At 39.0% G+C, this 14,834-nt stretch overlaps 1 protein-coding gene across 5 annotated transcripts in view; it reads right to left on the reverse strand.

The window, feature by feature from the left end:
* TRIP11 (thyroid hormone receptor interactor 11) overlaps positions 1-14,834 on the reverse strand; it is a 62,036-nt gene that overhangs the window by 34,340 nt on the left and 12,862 nt on the right. For 4 of the 5 annotated variants that reach the window (XM_011283457.4, XM_011283456.4, XM_019833523.2 and 1 more), the window contains exons 4-9: positions 13,550-13,828; positions 11,313-11,381; positions 9,680-9,845; positions 6,978-7,343; positions 3,683-3,723; positions 3,016-3,102 (exon numbers count right to left, since the gene is read on the reverse strand). In XM_011283457.4, coding sequence (XP_011281759.2) covers positions 3,016-3,102; positions 3,683-3,723; positions 6,978-7,343; positions 9,680-9,845; positions 11,313-11,381; positions 13,550-13,828 — 1,008 coding nt within the window. Of the gene's footprint in view, positions 1-3,015; positions 3,103-3,682; positions 3,724-6,977; positions 7,344-9,679; positions 9,846-11,312; positions 11,382-13,549; positions 13,844-14,834 lie in introns of all 5 variants that reach the window. The other variant, XM_045060409.1, reaches the window with a different exon arrangement.

The raw sequence follows: 14,834 nt of genomic DNA on the forward strand, positions 1-14,834 counted from the left end.
TAACATCGGACAAGATGGAATGGCTGTTTAAGTTTCCAGTTCCGGCTTCCTCTTTACCCAAAAACTTTCCCATTTGGGAGCCTTCCTGATTCCACCCCCCACTGCTGTCTTCTCTTCTGTCTGCTCCTTCCCTCCCACCACACACAGTTTTTAAAACGTCCCACATCTTCTGGGCCTCTGCACTTCCTTCCCCTAGCGGCCAATCACCAATAGCCACAAACTACATAAACATCTATAAAATTCAATGCTCATTCGTCCTAAAGTTTGTCCTCTCTAATTAGAACACAAAAGGCTTCTTTTGCCTCATAAAAGGAATTACCCTTATTAAGGGGTCCTGTCAGAACATGAAACTTTTGTATCATCCAAGAAAGTAGACTCCTTCCTTCTTTTCCCATCTAACTTGAACACAGACTAGGTTCCCCTCTTGCAAGCCTAACATCCCTAAAGATCTATCTACAATTTTTAAACTATATCTTGTATTCTGTTCTACTGGTATTTAATGCTTTTCTCCCAAACTCCAGAAGTGGAACAGTTCTCTTCGCTTCAACACTTTCAACCTTAGATTATGATATCTGTGGTACAACAACTTTAGAATCTTCTTTCATTGATAGAGAAAACTCAAACTTCTTTTTTTTAAGGTTTACTTATTTATTTTGAGAGAGCGAGAACAAGCAGGGGAGGAGAAGACAGAGAGGGAGAGAGAATCCCAAGAAGACTCTGTACTGTCAGCATGGAGTCTGACGCAGGGCCCAAACTCATGAACCCCGTGAGTTCATGACCTGAGCTCAAACTCACGAACCCCGTGAGTTCGTGACCTGAGCCCAAACTCATGAACCCTGTGAGTTCGTGACCTGAGCCAAAATCAAGAGCTGGACGCTTAACCCAATGAGCCACCTAGGCACCCAAGAAAAATAAAACTTCTATGGAATCTACTTTAAAGTAAGAATCTCAAAATTCTACAAATAGACTATACATACCTTACCAGGAGTTCAGCGAAAACTAGACTAGAACAGCTGCCTCATGATTCCCATTTCTCTTCCAATTCAAAAGTTTATTCTGAACTATAGTTGATGAAAATAGCATTCTCTTGTCTTTCTAGATTTATATGTCAATCAGGAGAACCACAAAAAGTTTTTTTAGGTAGACGTTATGAACATACACAGCCTTGCAGTTACATTTGGCATTCTTTTTTTCTTTCTTAGCAATTAAAAAAAAATTTTTTTTAACTTAAAGTTTGTTTCTTCGTTTATTTACTTATTTATTTATTTTGGGGGGGGGAGGGAGAGAGAGAGAACGAGTACAAGAGCCAGTGGGTAGGGGCAGAGACAGAGAGAGAGCGAACCCTAAGCAGGCTCTGCACTGTCAGCACAGAGCCTGATGCAGGGCTCAAATTCATGAACTGTAAATTCATGACCTGAGCCGAAATCAAGAGCTGGATGCTTAACCAGCTGAGCCACCCAGGCGCCCCAGTATGGCCTAGCATTCTTTTTAATTTTTTTTTTTTTTAACGTTTATTTATTTTTGAGGCAGAGCGAGACAGAGCATGAACAGGGGAGGGGCAGAGAGAGAGGGAGACACAGAATCTGAAACAGGCTCCAGGTTCCGAGCGGTCAGCACAGAGCCCAACGCGGGGCTTGAACTCACGGACCGTGAGATCATGACCTGAGCCGAAGTCGGACGCCCAACCGACCTAGCCACCCAGGCGCCCCTGGCCTAGCATTCTTAAGCAGTGAGTTGATCCCTATCAGAGATAATGAAAGGAAATATTATGAAGGATTACTTAACATCGAAAGAAAGGAGCAAGAGGGACCAGGAACGGCTGCAGAATCCGAAAATATCAAGAGAAGGTCACAGACCCTATCAGGTATGTGCAGAGATCTGCAAACTACAAAGTATACCTGGGCCAATTAGAGAAAGGAGTAACTGAAAGAACAGAATGCAAAGGGAGGAGAAAAGAGCAAACAAATTATATATATAATACAGAAATAAAAAAAGACTGGGAGACACTACTGGCTCTTAGTGGGTAGAAAGAGCGGGGGGGACAAGGACCCCACAATGCATACGACAGTACACAGAGCTAAAAATTTTCCTGTCTACATGCCAAAACGTCCCTTTGAGAAACACTGCCTATACACTAATGTGGAAGGACGCTGAAAACATGTTAAGGTATACATGAATGTATGTATAGCATGCTAACAGTTTTTTCAAATCCATTTAAATAATCATACATACTTAGGTGTAGTCTGAAAGGATGGACATATGAGAAACTGTTAAGAAAGACTTCCTTTGGAAAACAGGCCAACCAAGGGAGGTGGAAAGGATATTCCCTTTGTACTGTCTAAAGTTTTTTGGTATGAATTACCATATTTGTACATCAGTGAGTATGTGTTACCTTTTAAAAATTAAGATTTTAAATTGAGTTAAGACACTAGCCTATAAATTAATACCAGCCGACAACTATCCTCTGTTTAAACACCTACCTTAGCCAAGGAACTACCCCCAAGTAGTACAAACATAAAAATACCTCTCCCGATACCCAACAGTTCATTATAGAACCTCGTTCCAACCTTGCTTCCAATATACACAAAGACCTTATTTCTACCAGTGAGATTATATCCCCTTTATCTCTCACCACTAAGAAACTCCTGTCCACAACAGATACGTTCTGGGACGTATCTGCAGCTACGGTTTCCGTAAGATGCCAGTCCAAGCTCGCGACCCACCTGTGTATGTTGCTGCTATCAGGACTTCATCAGAAACCAAAACAGAGCCTTTATCTTTTCTGCTCATATCTGTATGCCTACTGGCTTATCTGTGTGTAAACGTAAACCCTGGCCAGCCCTCATACTCTGAACCTTGCCCAAGTACTTGAACCTGGTCTGACAAGCATCAATGAGATCAGCTTTATTCTAAGGCCTCTCAAGACCTAAATGCTCCATTTATATAAACTGGCCCTTGGCTTGATCTGTAATACACACAATATTTTAATTCTGGTCCCATTTTTATCGCACCCACCTTTTCTTGACTCAATAAGGACTTCTCTTTTTCTAAAATTTCAACATGCATTTTAAGTTTCAAATTGTCTTCAGTGAGATTGTTATCCTACAAAATGTTAAAACAGAGTTTTCAGATAAATTTCAAGTTTATAAAAAAGTAGGCAAGCCATACAAGTGTGCATTTCAACTCAGCATTTCTCTAGTGATATATAAAAATTATAAGCATACAACACTAGACCATCTAAAGTCAGTCACTCATTTTACAAACATTCTTATAGATATTTTTTAATTAATTTAAAAGCATACAAAAATATACATAATACATAAATACATTTACAAATTAACCTGGAATCATTAGCACTAGAAACAACTCTAAATTCCTTAAGGGAAATCAAAATGCATTCCTCGGTTGGTGGGAAATCTGCTTCCACTCATATATGTAATATAATGTCTGTCAAATTAATCTTGAAAGTGATATACCTGCATTTTCCAATTATGTAACTTTAAAATGATGACAATTTATGATTCAAAAAATTACCGTTATCAACAAACGTAAAATTACTAAGATGCAAGTTCCCAGGATAAGTTCACGTGAATTTGTAAAAAACACAAAACAAGCAACTACAATAATCAAAATACTTTTTCTCGATAAAAGCCAGAAGGTTTTTCTCTTAGCATTAGTTTACCTGGTTTAAAATACTCAGTCTCATAATTTCATTTTCAGCATCTGCAAAAACAAAGAATCTGACATTAAAATACTTCAACTTCTTACCTCCTATGTAATAAACTCAGAAATAAAGCTCATTTAAAATAAAGTGTATTTATAAGCACAATCAGCAAACCCTAATGGTACTTACTGAAATGTATTTTTGTTGTTTTACATTTCTATTTGACTATACTATAGAATTCATAACATAAATGCCAGTTAGAAGCTCCATTAAAATGTAATTCTATGAAACAGTACAAGAAATAAGTATAATCATATCTGGATGAGTCATAAGTTATTGCCTTGATAAAAACACTAATAACAATGTTTCAAAATGAGTTGATTAGCTTTTGTACAGGAAAGAGTAAAAGGACTGAGATTGAGGGGAAATGGCTAAAAATAAGAATACATATTTATACCACAATAATACAATAATCTCTCAATTCTTTATTTTTTAAAATTTACTTATTTATTTTGAGAGAGAGAGCGCAAGAGAGCGCAAGAGTGAGCAGGGGAGTGGCAGAGAGAGAATTCCACTGTCAGCACAAAGCCCGACATGGGGCTTGAACCCACAAACCGTGAGATTACGACCTAGCCGAAATCAAGAGTTTGACATTCAACCAACTAAACGACCCAGGTGCCCCAATTCTCAATGTTTACAGTGACTTAGAAATGACAGGGGAGCCTGGGTGGCTCAGCCATTTAAAAACCTGACTTTGGCTCAAGTCATGATCTCATGGTTCTTGAGTTCAAGCCCCATGTCAGGCTCTCTGCTGTCAGCACAGAGTCCACTTCAGATCCTCTGTCTCACTCTTTCTCTGCCCTTCCCCTGCTCATGTGGCGCACGCTCTCTCTCAAAAATAAACAAACAGTAAAAACATAAATAAAGTGACTTGGACATGACAACAGACAGAAAGGCCGTTCAAGCTGGTATTATGGATAGATCCATATATAGAAATAGTTCTGGAAGAACACAAAGACAGAATACTTTAAGTCCAGCTGAAGTGATTTATTCAATGTTCACTCAGATAATACTGAACGTTTACTGTGAGGTCAGTTGCTAGACAACCAGATGAAAACCTTTAGTCCTTGCTTGCCCTCAGGGAGCTTTCTATTCAGAGGAAAGACAAACAAGTAAACACGTGACCACAGTACAGTATGATACAGGGAGCGCAAGGTGCTACAGGGAGCAGAAAGGACAAACACCTGCTCGATCTGGGGGTGGGAGAGGGGTGAGGAGGGCTAGGAAAGCAGCAGCATAGTATCTCCCAGTAGATACGATACCTGCAATGAGTTGTAATGTACTTAAGAATTAGCAGAGAGAAACAGAGACACTCCACAGAGCAGCAAATGCAAAGGCGACAGACCTAATAGACAATAACATCATCGGCTTAAGGAGATGTATAGAAAGTTCAGTACGGCTAACGCTTAGCACGTGAGGAGAATGGGAAGAACTGAAATTAAAGGGGGAGACAGGGACCAGATCATGAAAGGCATTTTATGTCAAGTATGAGGTTTAGACTTTATCCTGAAGTTCACAAGGGAGCCACAAAGTATTGCAATCAGGGAAGTAAACTGTTTTGAGTTTCTGAAAAACCATCCTTGCTGCAGAAAGAAAAAAAACTGATTCAAGGAATCATGGAGACCAGAAAATAATAACAGCTAACACTTCTGTAATGCTTACTACGGGATAGCCACTGTTCTAGAGAGAACTCTGCAGGTAGTAACTCAGAGAATCCCCATTACTACTACTGTAACTATGGAAAATAGTATCATTATCCCAACTACACAGATGGAAAAACAAAAGCATAGAGATGGTAATTAAATTGCCCAACGTCACTGAATTAGTGACAGAGCTGGATTCTAGCACAGTCATGTACTTAACTACTGTGCTATTCTGCTCCATGAAGAAACTACTACAGTTAATCAGGCAAAAGAAAATTGATCGGCTGAAGTTATTCAGTGGCATGGAAACTGGAAAAAGAGGAAGGACTAGGGCAGTAGGTTTGTTTTTAAAGCAAATGAATTCATCTGAGTCACCCAATATGTGGAATAAACAGATACATTTATTTTGAAAAGAGCAGAGATACTCTGAAGTCAAACAAGAAAGAAGTCTAGATCCCTAGTCAACAGCCTTCTCTTTGCCTTCCTGGCAGCTCCTAGAATGGAGGCACTTGTGAGAAACCCTAGAATGCCTCTGAAAGAGTACCAAGCCAGAGATGCTAAGGAAATAGAACCTTCAGGATATGCTAGGTGATGACTTCAAATTCTCTGTTTTGGCGAACTGGTAAATGCCACCAATCACTAAGGCTGGGAGAGGAGGAGGAGGAGGAGGAGGAAGAGGGGGGGAGGAGGAGGAGGGGGAGGAGGAGGAGGAGGAGGAGGAGGAGGGGGAGGAGGGGGAGGGGGAGGGGGAGGGGGAGGAGGGGGAGGAGGAGGAGGAGGAAGACGATGACACGGTGACCCTGAACCTAACTTTAATATGAATTTATAGAGTTGGTCATCCAGGTCAGGCACTCAGGATAAACAACTAGGCAAGTGAGACAGATTGGAGGCGGGGATCCGGGGAGCAGAGCACCCAAGGGCTAGAAACACCCTCCAGAGCAAGAATCAATCAGTTCATAATGTGAGAGTTTATACTGTGAGAAGACAAAAATGCAAAATAAAACACATCTTTGCAGCTAAAGAGCTCCTATTATGTTTTCCTGGCATGAACGAATACTGGTGTTTGGCCTATTTCATTCAATAACTTATTTTTTCTAACACAGAACACAGGTATGGTAACGAAGTACCAGCTTCAGCATGGAAAATGATAAAAGACCTATGGTTATCACTCTTGTGTCTGCTTAGATACAGGACATCATTTCAAAAGGTGATACAGAATTTTAAAAAAGGAAGGCTGCATTCCCTAACTGGAGGGTCTGGACCCTAATGAGTTCCAGAAAGTATTTGGTTCTACACAGATTAACAGAAATACACCCACACCTCCTCCCAATAAACAGCTACTAAACATTTCCCAAAAATCTACACTGCCTCCTAGAGCAATGAGTCCCCTGTAAATACTTAAGGATGAGGCAGGGAATGAAGCCTTTTTAGTAGAAAATTCCTATTTGTTGTCCGTTAATTATGGCACTGAAGCGAAACCAACAATTGGATTCAAATTCTACACAGTCATTTCCATGACTCCTCCATTCCCATACAGTACTCAGTGTGCCTCTAAAACAACTGGTACGCAATAAAACACCCATCATCAATAAGTTCCAAACATTTTATACCAGACAGTGCCCGCTGCAGTTTGAGCACTTCCTCTTGCACCGATTCACCCTGCGACAGGATTCCTTCTCTTCCTGTCACAGCATCGCCCTGCCTCACGGCATCAGGCTGCAATTTACTACATTCCCGTTTCAAGTTTTCACACTCTTCCCTTATCTGTCTGTTTTCAATGTGCAGGCGTTCTTGTTCCTTCTTCAAAACATCTCTGTCATTTTCTGCAGAAGATAATTTTGTATTTATGTCCTTTAGTTTATCCTCAAGTTCTTCAATTTTTTTTGTAGACGCTACTTTCTCAGTTTGTAGATCCTGAATAGTTTTTTGCATCTCATGGATTTTCAAGTGATCAGTGACTGCAATTCCTGAGCCACCTAGAACATGAACAGAAAATCAAGGACAGCAAATGTCAGCTACCAAGAGATTAGTAGCTTGCTATATACAGCTACGAGATTGAACAGACGTGAGAACCTGAAAATCTTTGGAAGTTAAGACAACGAGATACCATCACACTCCCATTAGAACGGCCGAAGTTCAGAACATGGACAACACCAGATGCTGATGAGGATGTGGAAAAGAGCTCTCGTTCACTCTTGGTGGGAATGCAAAACAGGAGGGCCACTTTGGAGGACAGTTTGGCAGTTTCTAACAGAATGAAACATACCCTTACCATATGGTTAGCAACTGCACTCCCTGGTATTTACTCAAAGGAACTGAAAACTCTTACCCACATGAACACCTGAACAATGATGTTTATAGCAGCTTTATGCATAACTACAAAAACCTGGAAGCAAAGAGGTCCTTCAGGAGGTGAATGGATAAACTGTGGTACATCCAGGCAATGTGATACTATTCAGCACTAAAAAGAAGTGAGGGATCAAGCCATGAAAAAACATGGAGGAACTTTTTTTTTTTTTTTTAACATTTATTTATTTTTGAGACAGAGAGAGACAGAGCATGAACGGGGGAGGGGCAGAGAGAGAGGGAGACACAGAATCGGAAGCAGGCTCCAGGCTCTGAGCCATCAGCCCAGAGCCTGAAGTGGGGCTCGAACTCACGGACCGTGAGATCGTGACCTGAGCCGAAGTCGGACGCCCAACCGACTGAGCCACCCAGGCGCCCCAACATGGAGGAACTTTAAATGCACATTACTAAGTGAAAGAAATCAATCTCAAAAGGTTACATACTGTATGATTTCAACTATGTGACATTCTAGAAAAGGCAAAACTATAGAGACAATAAAAAGACTGGTGGGGAGGGCAAGTGGGGGGTGAGTAGGCAGAGGAGAAAGGATTTTAGGGCACTGAAACTACTCTGTATATTATGATGAATATGTGCATAAGTTTGTCCAAACCCACAGAATGTACAACACCAAGAGTCAACCCTAAGGTAAACTATGCACTTTGAGGGATCGTGATGTGTCAATGTAGGTTCATCTTTGGTGGCAAATGTGCCATTCTGCTAAGTGATGGTGATAGTAGGGATGGCATGCGTTTGGGGGCAGGGGTATGTGGGAAATCTCTGTACTTCCTTCTCAATTTTGTTATAAAAACAAAGTCTTAAAAAATTACAATAGGGACGCCTGGGTGGCTCAGTCAGTTGAGCATCCGACTTGCTTTTGGCTCAGTTCGTGATCTCACAGTTTGTGGGCTCAAGCCCTGCGTTGGGCTCTGTGCTGACAGTGTGGAGGCTGCTTGGGATTCTCTGTCTCCCTCTCTGCCCCTCCCCCCCTCTCAAAAATGAATAAACTTTTTTTAAAAATTACCATAATAAAGCATCTTTATTTTAGATTTTTTTCCCCTGTAATCTCTACTCCCAACATGGGACTCAAACTGATGACCCTGAGATCAAGAGTCACATGCTCCACTGACTGAGACAGCCAGCTGCCCTCATAATAAAGCTTTTTAAAAATAAACAGTCGAGGAAAAATATTATTTGAATGAACTACTAAAAAGCCTATGTATATGAATTTAAAAGAGAGTGAAAATAGTTCTATTGGTTTTTAAGTTTTTTTTTAACATTTATTAATTTTTTGAGAGATAGAGACAGTGTCAGCAGGGAAAGGACAGAGAGAGAGGAAGACACAGAATCCGAAACAGGCTCCAGGCTCTGAGCTGTCAGCTCAGGGCCTGAACCCACGAACTGCAAGATCATGACCTGAGCCGAAATCGGATGCTCAACCAACTGAGCCACCCAGGTGCCCCAGAGTGAAAATACTTCTAATCATTTATTACCAAAGTAACACCACCAAACAATACAAAGAAATCTATGTATTGTAACTATCTGTCACAAAGGCAAATGGACCTTTCCATTTCTGCATAATCTTTCCTTTTTAAAATTTTTTTAAATGTTTACTTATTTGGGAGGGGCAGAGGAGACACACACACACACACACGAAATCTGAAGCAGACTCATGCTCTGAGCTGTCAGCACAGAGCCCGACACAGGGCTTGAACTCATGAATCTGAGATCAGATCATGACCTGAGCTGAAGTCGGACACTTAACCGACTGAGCCATGCAGGTGGCCCAATTTCCACATAATCCTGATAATAGCGATGCCACTGCAAATTTCCGGCAGGTGAACAGAACTAGTCATTCACTCATTCTTTAGAACTTAGTCCAAGCTTACGTCAGTGACTTGATCACACATTACTAGGCTGGTCTTTTAATTATATCATCTAATACATTAAGTTAATAAAAACTAACAACCTTGTTGTAACAGCTTTTCCAGTTCTTCAATTCGTTCTTCATAGTCACTTAATTCTTCTCGATGCCGACGACTTATTTCTGTCAATTTCTGTTGATGTGCATTCTGTAACACTGACATTTCATGTTGGTGGTCATCAATTTCCTGACTTCGGTTCTGTTTAAGTTCCTTAAAAAATAAAAACAAGGTTAACCCCATTTATAATCAATGATACACCTAAGCTATCTCATTGTGCAGAAGTGTGTATTAAGAATAATTCTCTGAACACACTATGGTTGAAGAGAATTTAAACACAGCCTCCAAATTTGGACAATTCTGACTCTACCCTTGCCTTTCTTGGGTCTTAAGAACAATTTGAATATCTTTTTTTCTTCATATCTGTGACCATGAGCTTCTCTTGCTAGTGACATATCCCATCGATGCCAGTGCCAACCTTCAGTCTGTAGCTGGTGTCCTATTATCCCATCTCTTGCTCAGCCCTTCCTTCCACCAGTCTTGATGGGACTCCCAAACTGTTAACCAAGGCATGTTGCTACCCAAGTTGAGACCACCAGTCTCTCTCCTAGGAATCCAGATCTTGAGCAGAGTCCTTCAAAGACGGAAATTATTTGGACCAGAAGCACTGTGATAGCTACACCCAGAAAAGTTGGTCCACTGTGTCCCACTCTCTAGATCCCCAATGTTATTCCCAATCCTGTCCATCCCCAATGCTATTCCCAATCCTGTCCATCCTAAGACCAAAACGCTCAATACTTCTTTCAATCCTGTGGACAGACTAACCTGGGTCCTTCCAGTAAATCCTCTTTTGCTTTACTTTGCCAGTAATGACTTCTGTTGCTTGTGACCCAAGAATCCTAATCTATAAATTAGCTTCTACTTCCTGAGAAGACAAGTAAGGTTGTTCCTTAATCCTGTGCGCTTACTTCAGTGCCAGCACTTGGCAAGGAGCTTTACGTTTAAACTTTAACACAATCCTACAGGGAAGGTATTATGAAATCTACTGTACTAAGGATCCAATGGAAGCTTGGGAAGATTAAGTAACTTGACCAAAGTAGAACAGCTGGTAAATAGTAGAGGCAGGATTCAAACACAGGTCTGACTTGGGAACCCACCCATGTTAGTATTACAATAATAATAAAACCAAAAACTAAAAAATTCTATATCTGACAATAATTTATACACTAAAAACAATTCAGTGCCATATGATAATTTTATGTAACTAAAATTTTTCTTGAATGAAATAATAATGGACACAAACTAGCAAAATTCCACCATTAAAGGAAAATAATTAGTTACAGTGAATAGTATTAGCATTTTATTTTGTCAATATCCTTTAAACCCTGAAAACTTCAGCAACCTTGGAATTGTTTTAATAAAGACCATTTTACAAGATATAGTAACTAGTACAGACTAATGAAATATACTTAAAAAAAATAAATGTTCAAAACCAAACAATTTTGAAGAGACATTTTTATACACCTTACTGTCATAAAGAAAGAAGATACGAAATGGAAAAGAAACAATCATACTCTATATAATTAGCTTTATAACTGAGCCTTCCATTAATTTAGACATATATTTTTAATAAGCCAATTTTAGATGTATAATAGCCATTGTTCCAACAACCTGTCTTACCTTAATGATACTTTGCAGTTTGCAGATTTCACTTTGATCAGAGCTATTTGATCCTTGTGGTTTAGAAGTCTAGATCAGAAAAACAGAATTAGAAAATAATTGTATTGATTTTCTTGTAAAAGAGAAAGTCACAAATTAATTTTATTAAATGACATCTTTCAAAAAAGGGAGCATTTCCCAAATTCTGATTAAAGAATGCCAAGCACTTTTGAAGAACCCAGTCCAATTGTAATACACAACAAATAAAAGATAATTTTCAAGAGTCTGTCAACTAATTAGGGAGACACTTTTACAAAATAACTGTTAAGAAGGAGAACACCAGAGAATATTTTACTTAGCTTAACAAAATGTAAATTTGATAATCAAACAGCTTCCTAGAAGAAAATGTTTCAAAATGGAAAGTTATCCAACATTAATTCTAATCACAACCCAGCAAAAATCTTTCTAAAATGATTTTACCTGGATCTCTACCCCAATACAGAACAACCTTTAGTTTAACAATTAAAAGAACTTTTGGATTTTTCTCTTCTCATTCAAAGCTGAATGTTGTTCATTTATCTTTTTAACATTTACTATACAGTGTGTTAGGGAACAAAAAGCTGCTCTCTGGATAAAAAAAGGAACAAAGTATACCAGAAACTCCAGGATTCAGAGTCAAAAGATGTCTGGTTGAGTCACAACTTACTCACTGTGACAATATGTGTATTAAACGTTTACTCTGTTTACCTGTAAAACAGAGGTAATAAATACCTCACACAGTTACTAAGATTAATATATATTAGGATAGCATATATACAAACATCTTGTAAAATATAACACAAGTTTTACTATGCCTTGCTGAAAAATTAAGTCCTGTGAAAGATCCCAATTATGCCTTTTCCACCATGATATCCTACTATAGGTAATATAGTAAACATTCAAGATATGCTTATATATACATACTCAAAAAACACCTCTTCCCTATGAAATCTTATGTTTCTTAAAATACGTATCAGAATCACCTGGGGTATTTACAGTTTGAATGCAATTTCCAAGGCCCTAAAATAAGCTACAAAATCCTAATCTCTGAAGGTAGGACAGGGAATCTACAGTGTTATAGTAGCTTAAGAGCTACTACATTTTTAAAGATAAAATGGACAAGCTGATCATCCTAAGATGTATTTTGGGTATGGGAAATGTCTAGCAACTTGAGAAGCAAAAAAATAATTGGTAGGGTTTCTCCTTTATATAACTAGATCACACTCACAAAAAGAAACAATTTCTTTACTTTTATACTTTTTCTCTACATTGAGGAAATTAAATCCAAATGTGCAATGTTCGCGTTTACTTCGGGTCTCACGTCTATTGACAATATCAATAGTATATAAAATTTGATATATAAGATGGAAAGTGTTCCTTAAAAGCAAGTTTACTGTCCAAATAGCAAAGATTTAATTTCTACTGCACAAAAAATAATACAAAATAGTTTAATGTATTTTATGATACCAATGATCAAATTTTCACCTTACACGTAACTAACGATAAAGGAACTTCAGAGAACATCTCTGCAAGTAGTTTCAATCTGGTATCTCGGAGCCCTGGCATTGCTGTCAAAGAAGCCTCAGGGACTCCCAGGGAAAAGATGGCTAGTTCAACCATAGCAACTCCATTTTTATCTCTTTTAAGTCCTGGACTTGTAACTTTTTATTTAAAAGAAAAAAAAAAATTTTAATTATGGAGAGAGGTGCGTGCAAGCAGGGAGAGAAACAGAGGGGGAGAGAGGGACAGAGAGAGTGGGGGAAGGAGAGAGGGAGGGAGGGAGGGGGGGAGGGAGGGAAGGAGAGACAGAGATAAAGAGACAGACAGAACAAGAGAGAATCCTAAGCAGGCTACACGCCCAGCAAGGAGCCCGATGCAGAGCTTGATCTTACTACCCTTGGATCATGACCTGAGCTGAAATCAAGAGCCAGACGCTCAACCAACTGAGACACCCCGACGTGCCTTTATTTTATTCTAAAACATAGTTCTGTTGCTCTAAACTTTTTTGAGAATTTCTTCCAAATATTTTATAGAGGGAGGAAAAAACTAAGATGAGAAAGAAAGATGATCTGATCAAAATCACTCAGAAAATCACTGGCAGGATTAGAATACAGGTTTTCAATTTCCTAGTCTGGGGTTCTTTCTGATACCAAAAGTTCTACATTCAGAACCACTCTCTTTACTAAGAATGTTCAAAAACTCATGGCAATTTTACCAACCTGAGCAATATGCCTCCAGTGGCCAACTTCAGACTCCAGTCTTGAAACTTCATTTGACAATCTGTTTATTTCTTGTTGTGATGAAATTATGTCACCAAAGTCCATGTCGTCATCATGGAAAGCAGCAGCATGACGACTGATGCCATAACCAAATGAAGACGATGCAGGCGCTGCTGGTACTCGGCCAGCTTCTGAATTTACTGACTGGGCAGCTGACTGAAGCTTCAGCACCTGATCCTGTAGTGCGATCTGTCTTGCTTTAAGATGGCTGATTTCTACCTATACATTTATAATCTGCGTTTTAGAGAACATACTTTAAAATAACCACATTGATCTTTTTACAGATTCATAACATTAAAAGTTATAATGATTTAAAACTATCCAATGATGGTAACTCTACCAACTGAATCCTAGTATTTTATAATAGCCTAACCACACATTTTGATTTAAAAACCAAACATGAAAAAAAAACCCAACATGATTACCAGTTAAAGCACAGATAATATTTCAAATAGTGCGAAGATCAGAATCTCACTCGTATGTTAACTGAAGCAATTAAATTCTCAATTAAACACGGGTTTACTATTGTCGATGTATCCGGTAGTACAGGCAATTTCCGAGGGTTCTATTTGTATTATCAAACTCTAAGTGAAGAGAAAATGAAAGCTGCATCAGCCTACGTATCAGAAGTTTCCTTAGAGCATCTTTGGAACAGTCTTATATAACTGATCATGGCTGAATTTAGACTTAAAATGCACCATGAATCAGAGGTAACTTTCTACTGGTCTGTACAACAGCTGGAAGAATGCTTTATTAATCTAATCTTAGATAGCACAGTGAGCCTGTGGTTATTAGCCCGTGAGTCTTAGGAAAACATACATTGAAAGAGGCCTTTGCTTTAGCCTTGGCAAAAAAGAGCCGGTGAAAATTTGACTTTACTCAGGGAAAGAATAGTACAAAAATACTGAAACCTACAGAGGAGTTTTGACTGAGGGTTGGCAATACCACCTCACTGTCCAAAAGAAATTACGGGACATACCATAATGCCAGATCCATTTTGGGTGAGAGATTACTCAAAATATAAAAGTGAGTAAGATAGGGAGAATTGAGATAAGCTTTCTATAAAATACCTACTCCAGAAGACACCCCGCCACGAAAGAGGAGAATCTGATACTGGGAGTCAGCCAACAATATTTCTATGCACGTAAAGCCAAGCAATTAGACAAACAAAAACCAAACACAATGACGTCAAATATATTAACAAACACGTTTCTCATCAGAGCCT

Source organism: Felis catus, chromosome B3, assembly GCF_018350175.1.
Source record: "Felis catus isolate Fca126 chromosome B3, F.catus_Fca126_mat1.0, whole genome shotgun sequence".
Taxonomy (NCBI): Eukaryota; Metazoa; Chordata; class Mammalia; order Carnivora; family Felidae; genus Felis; species Felis catus.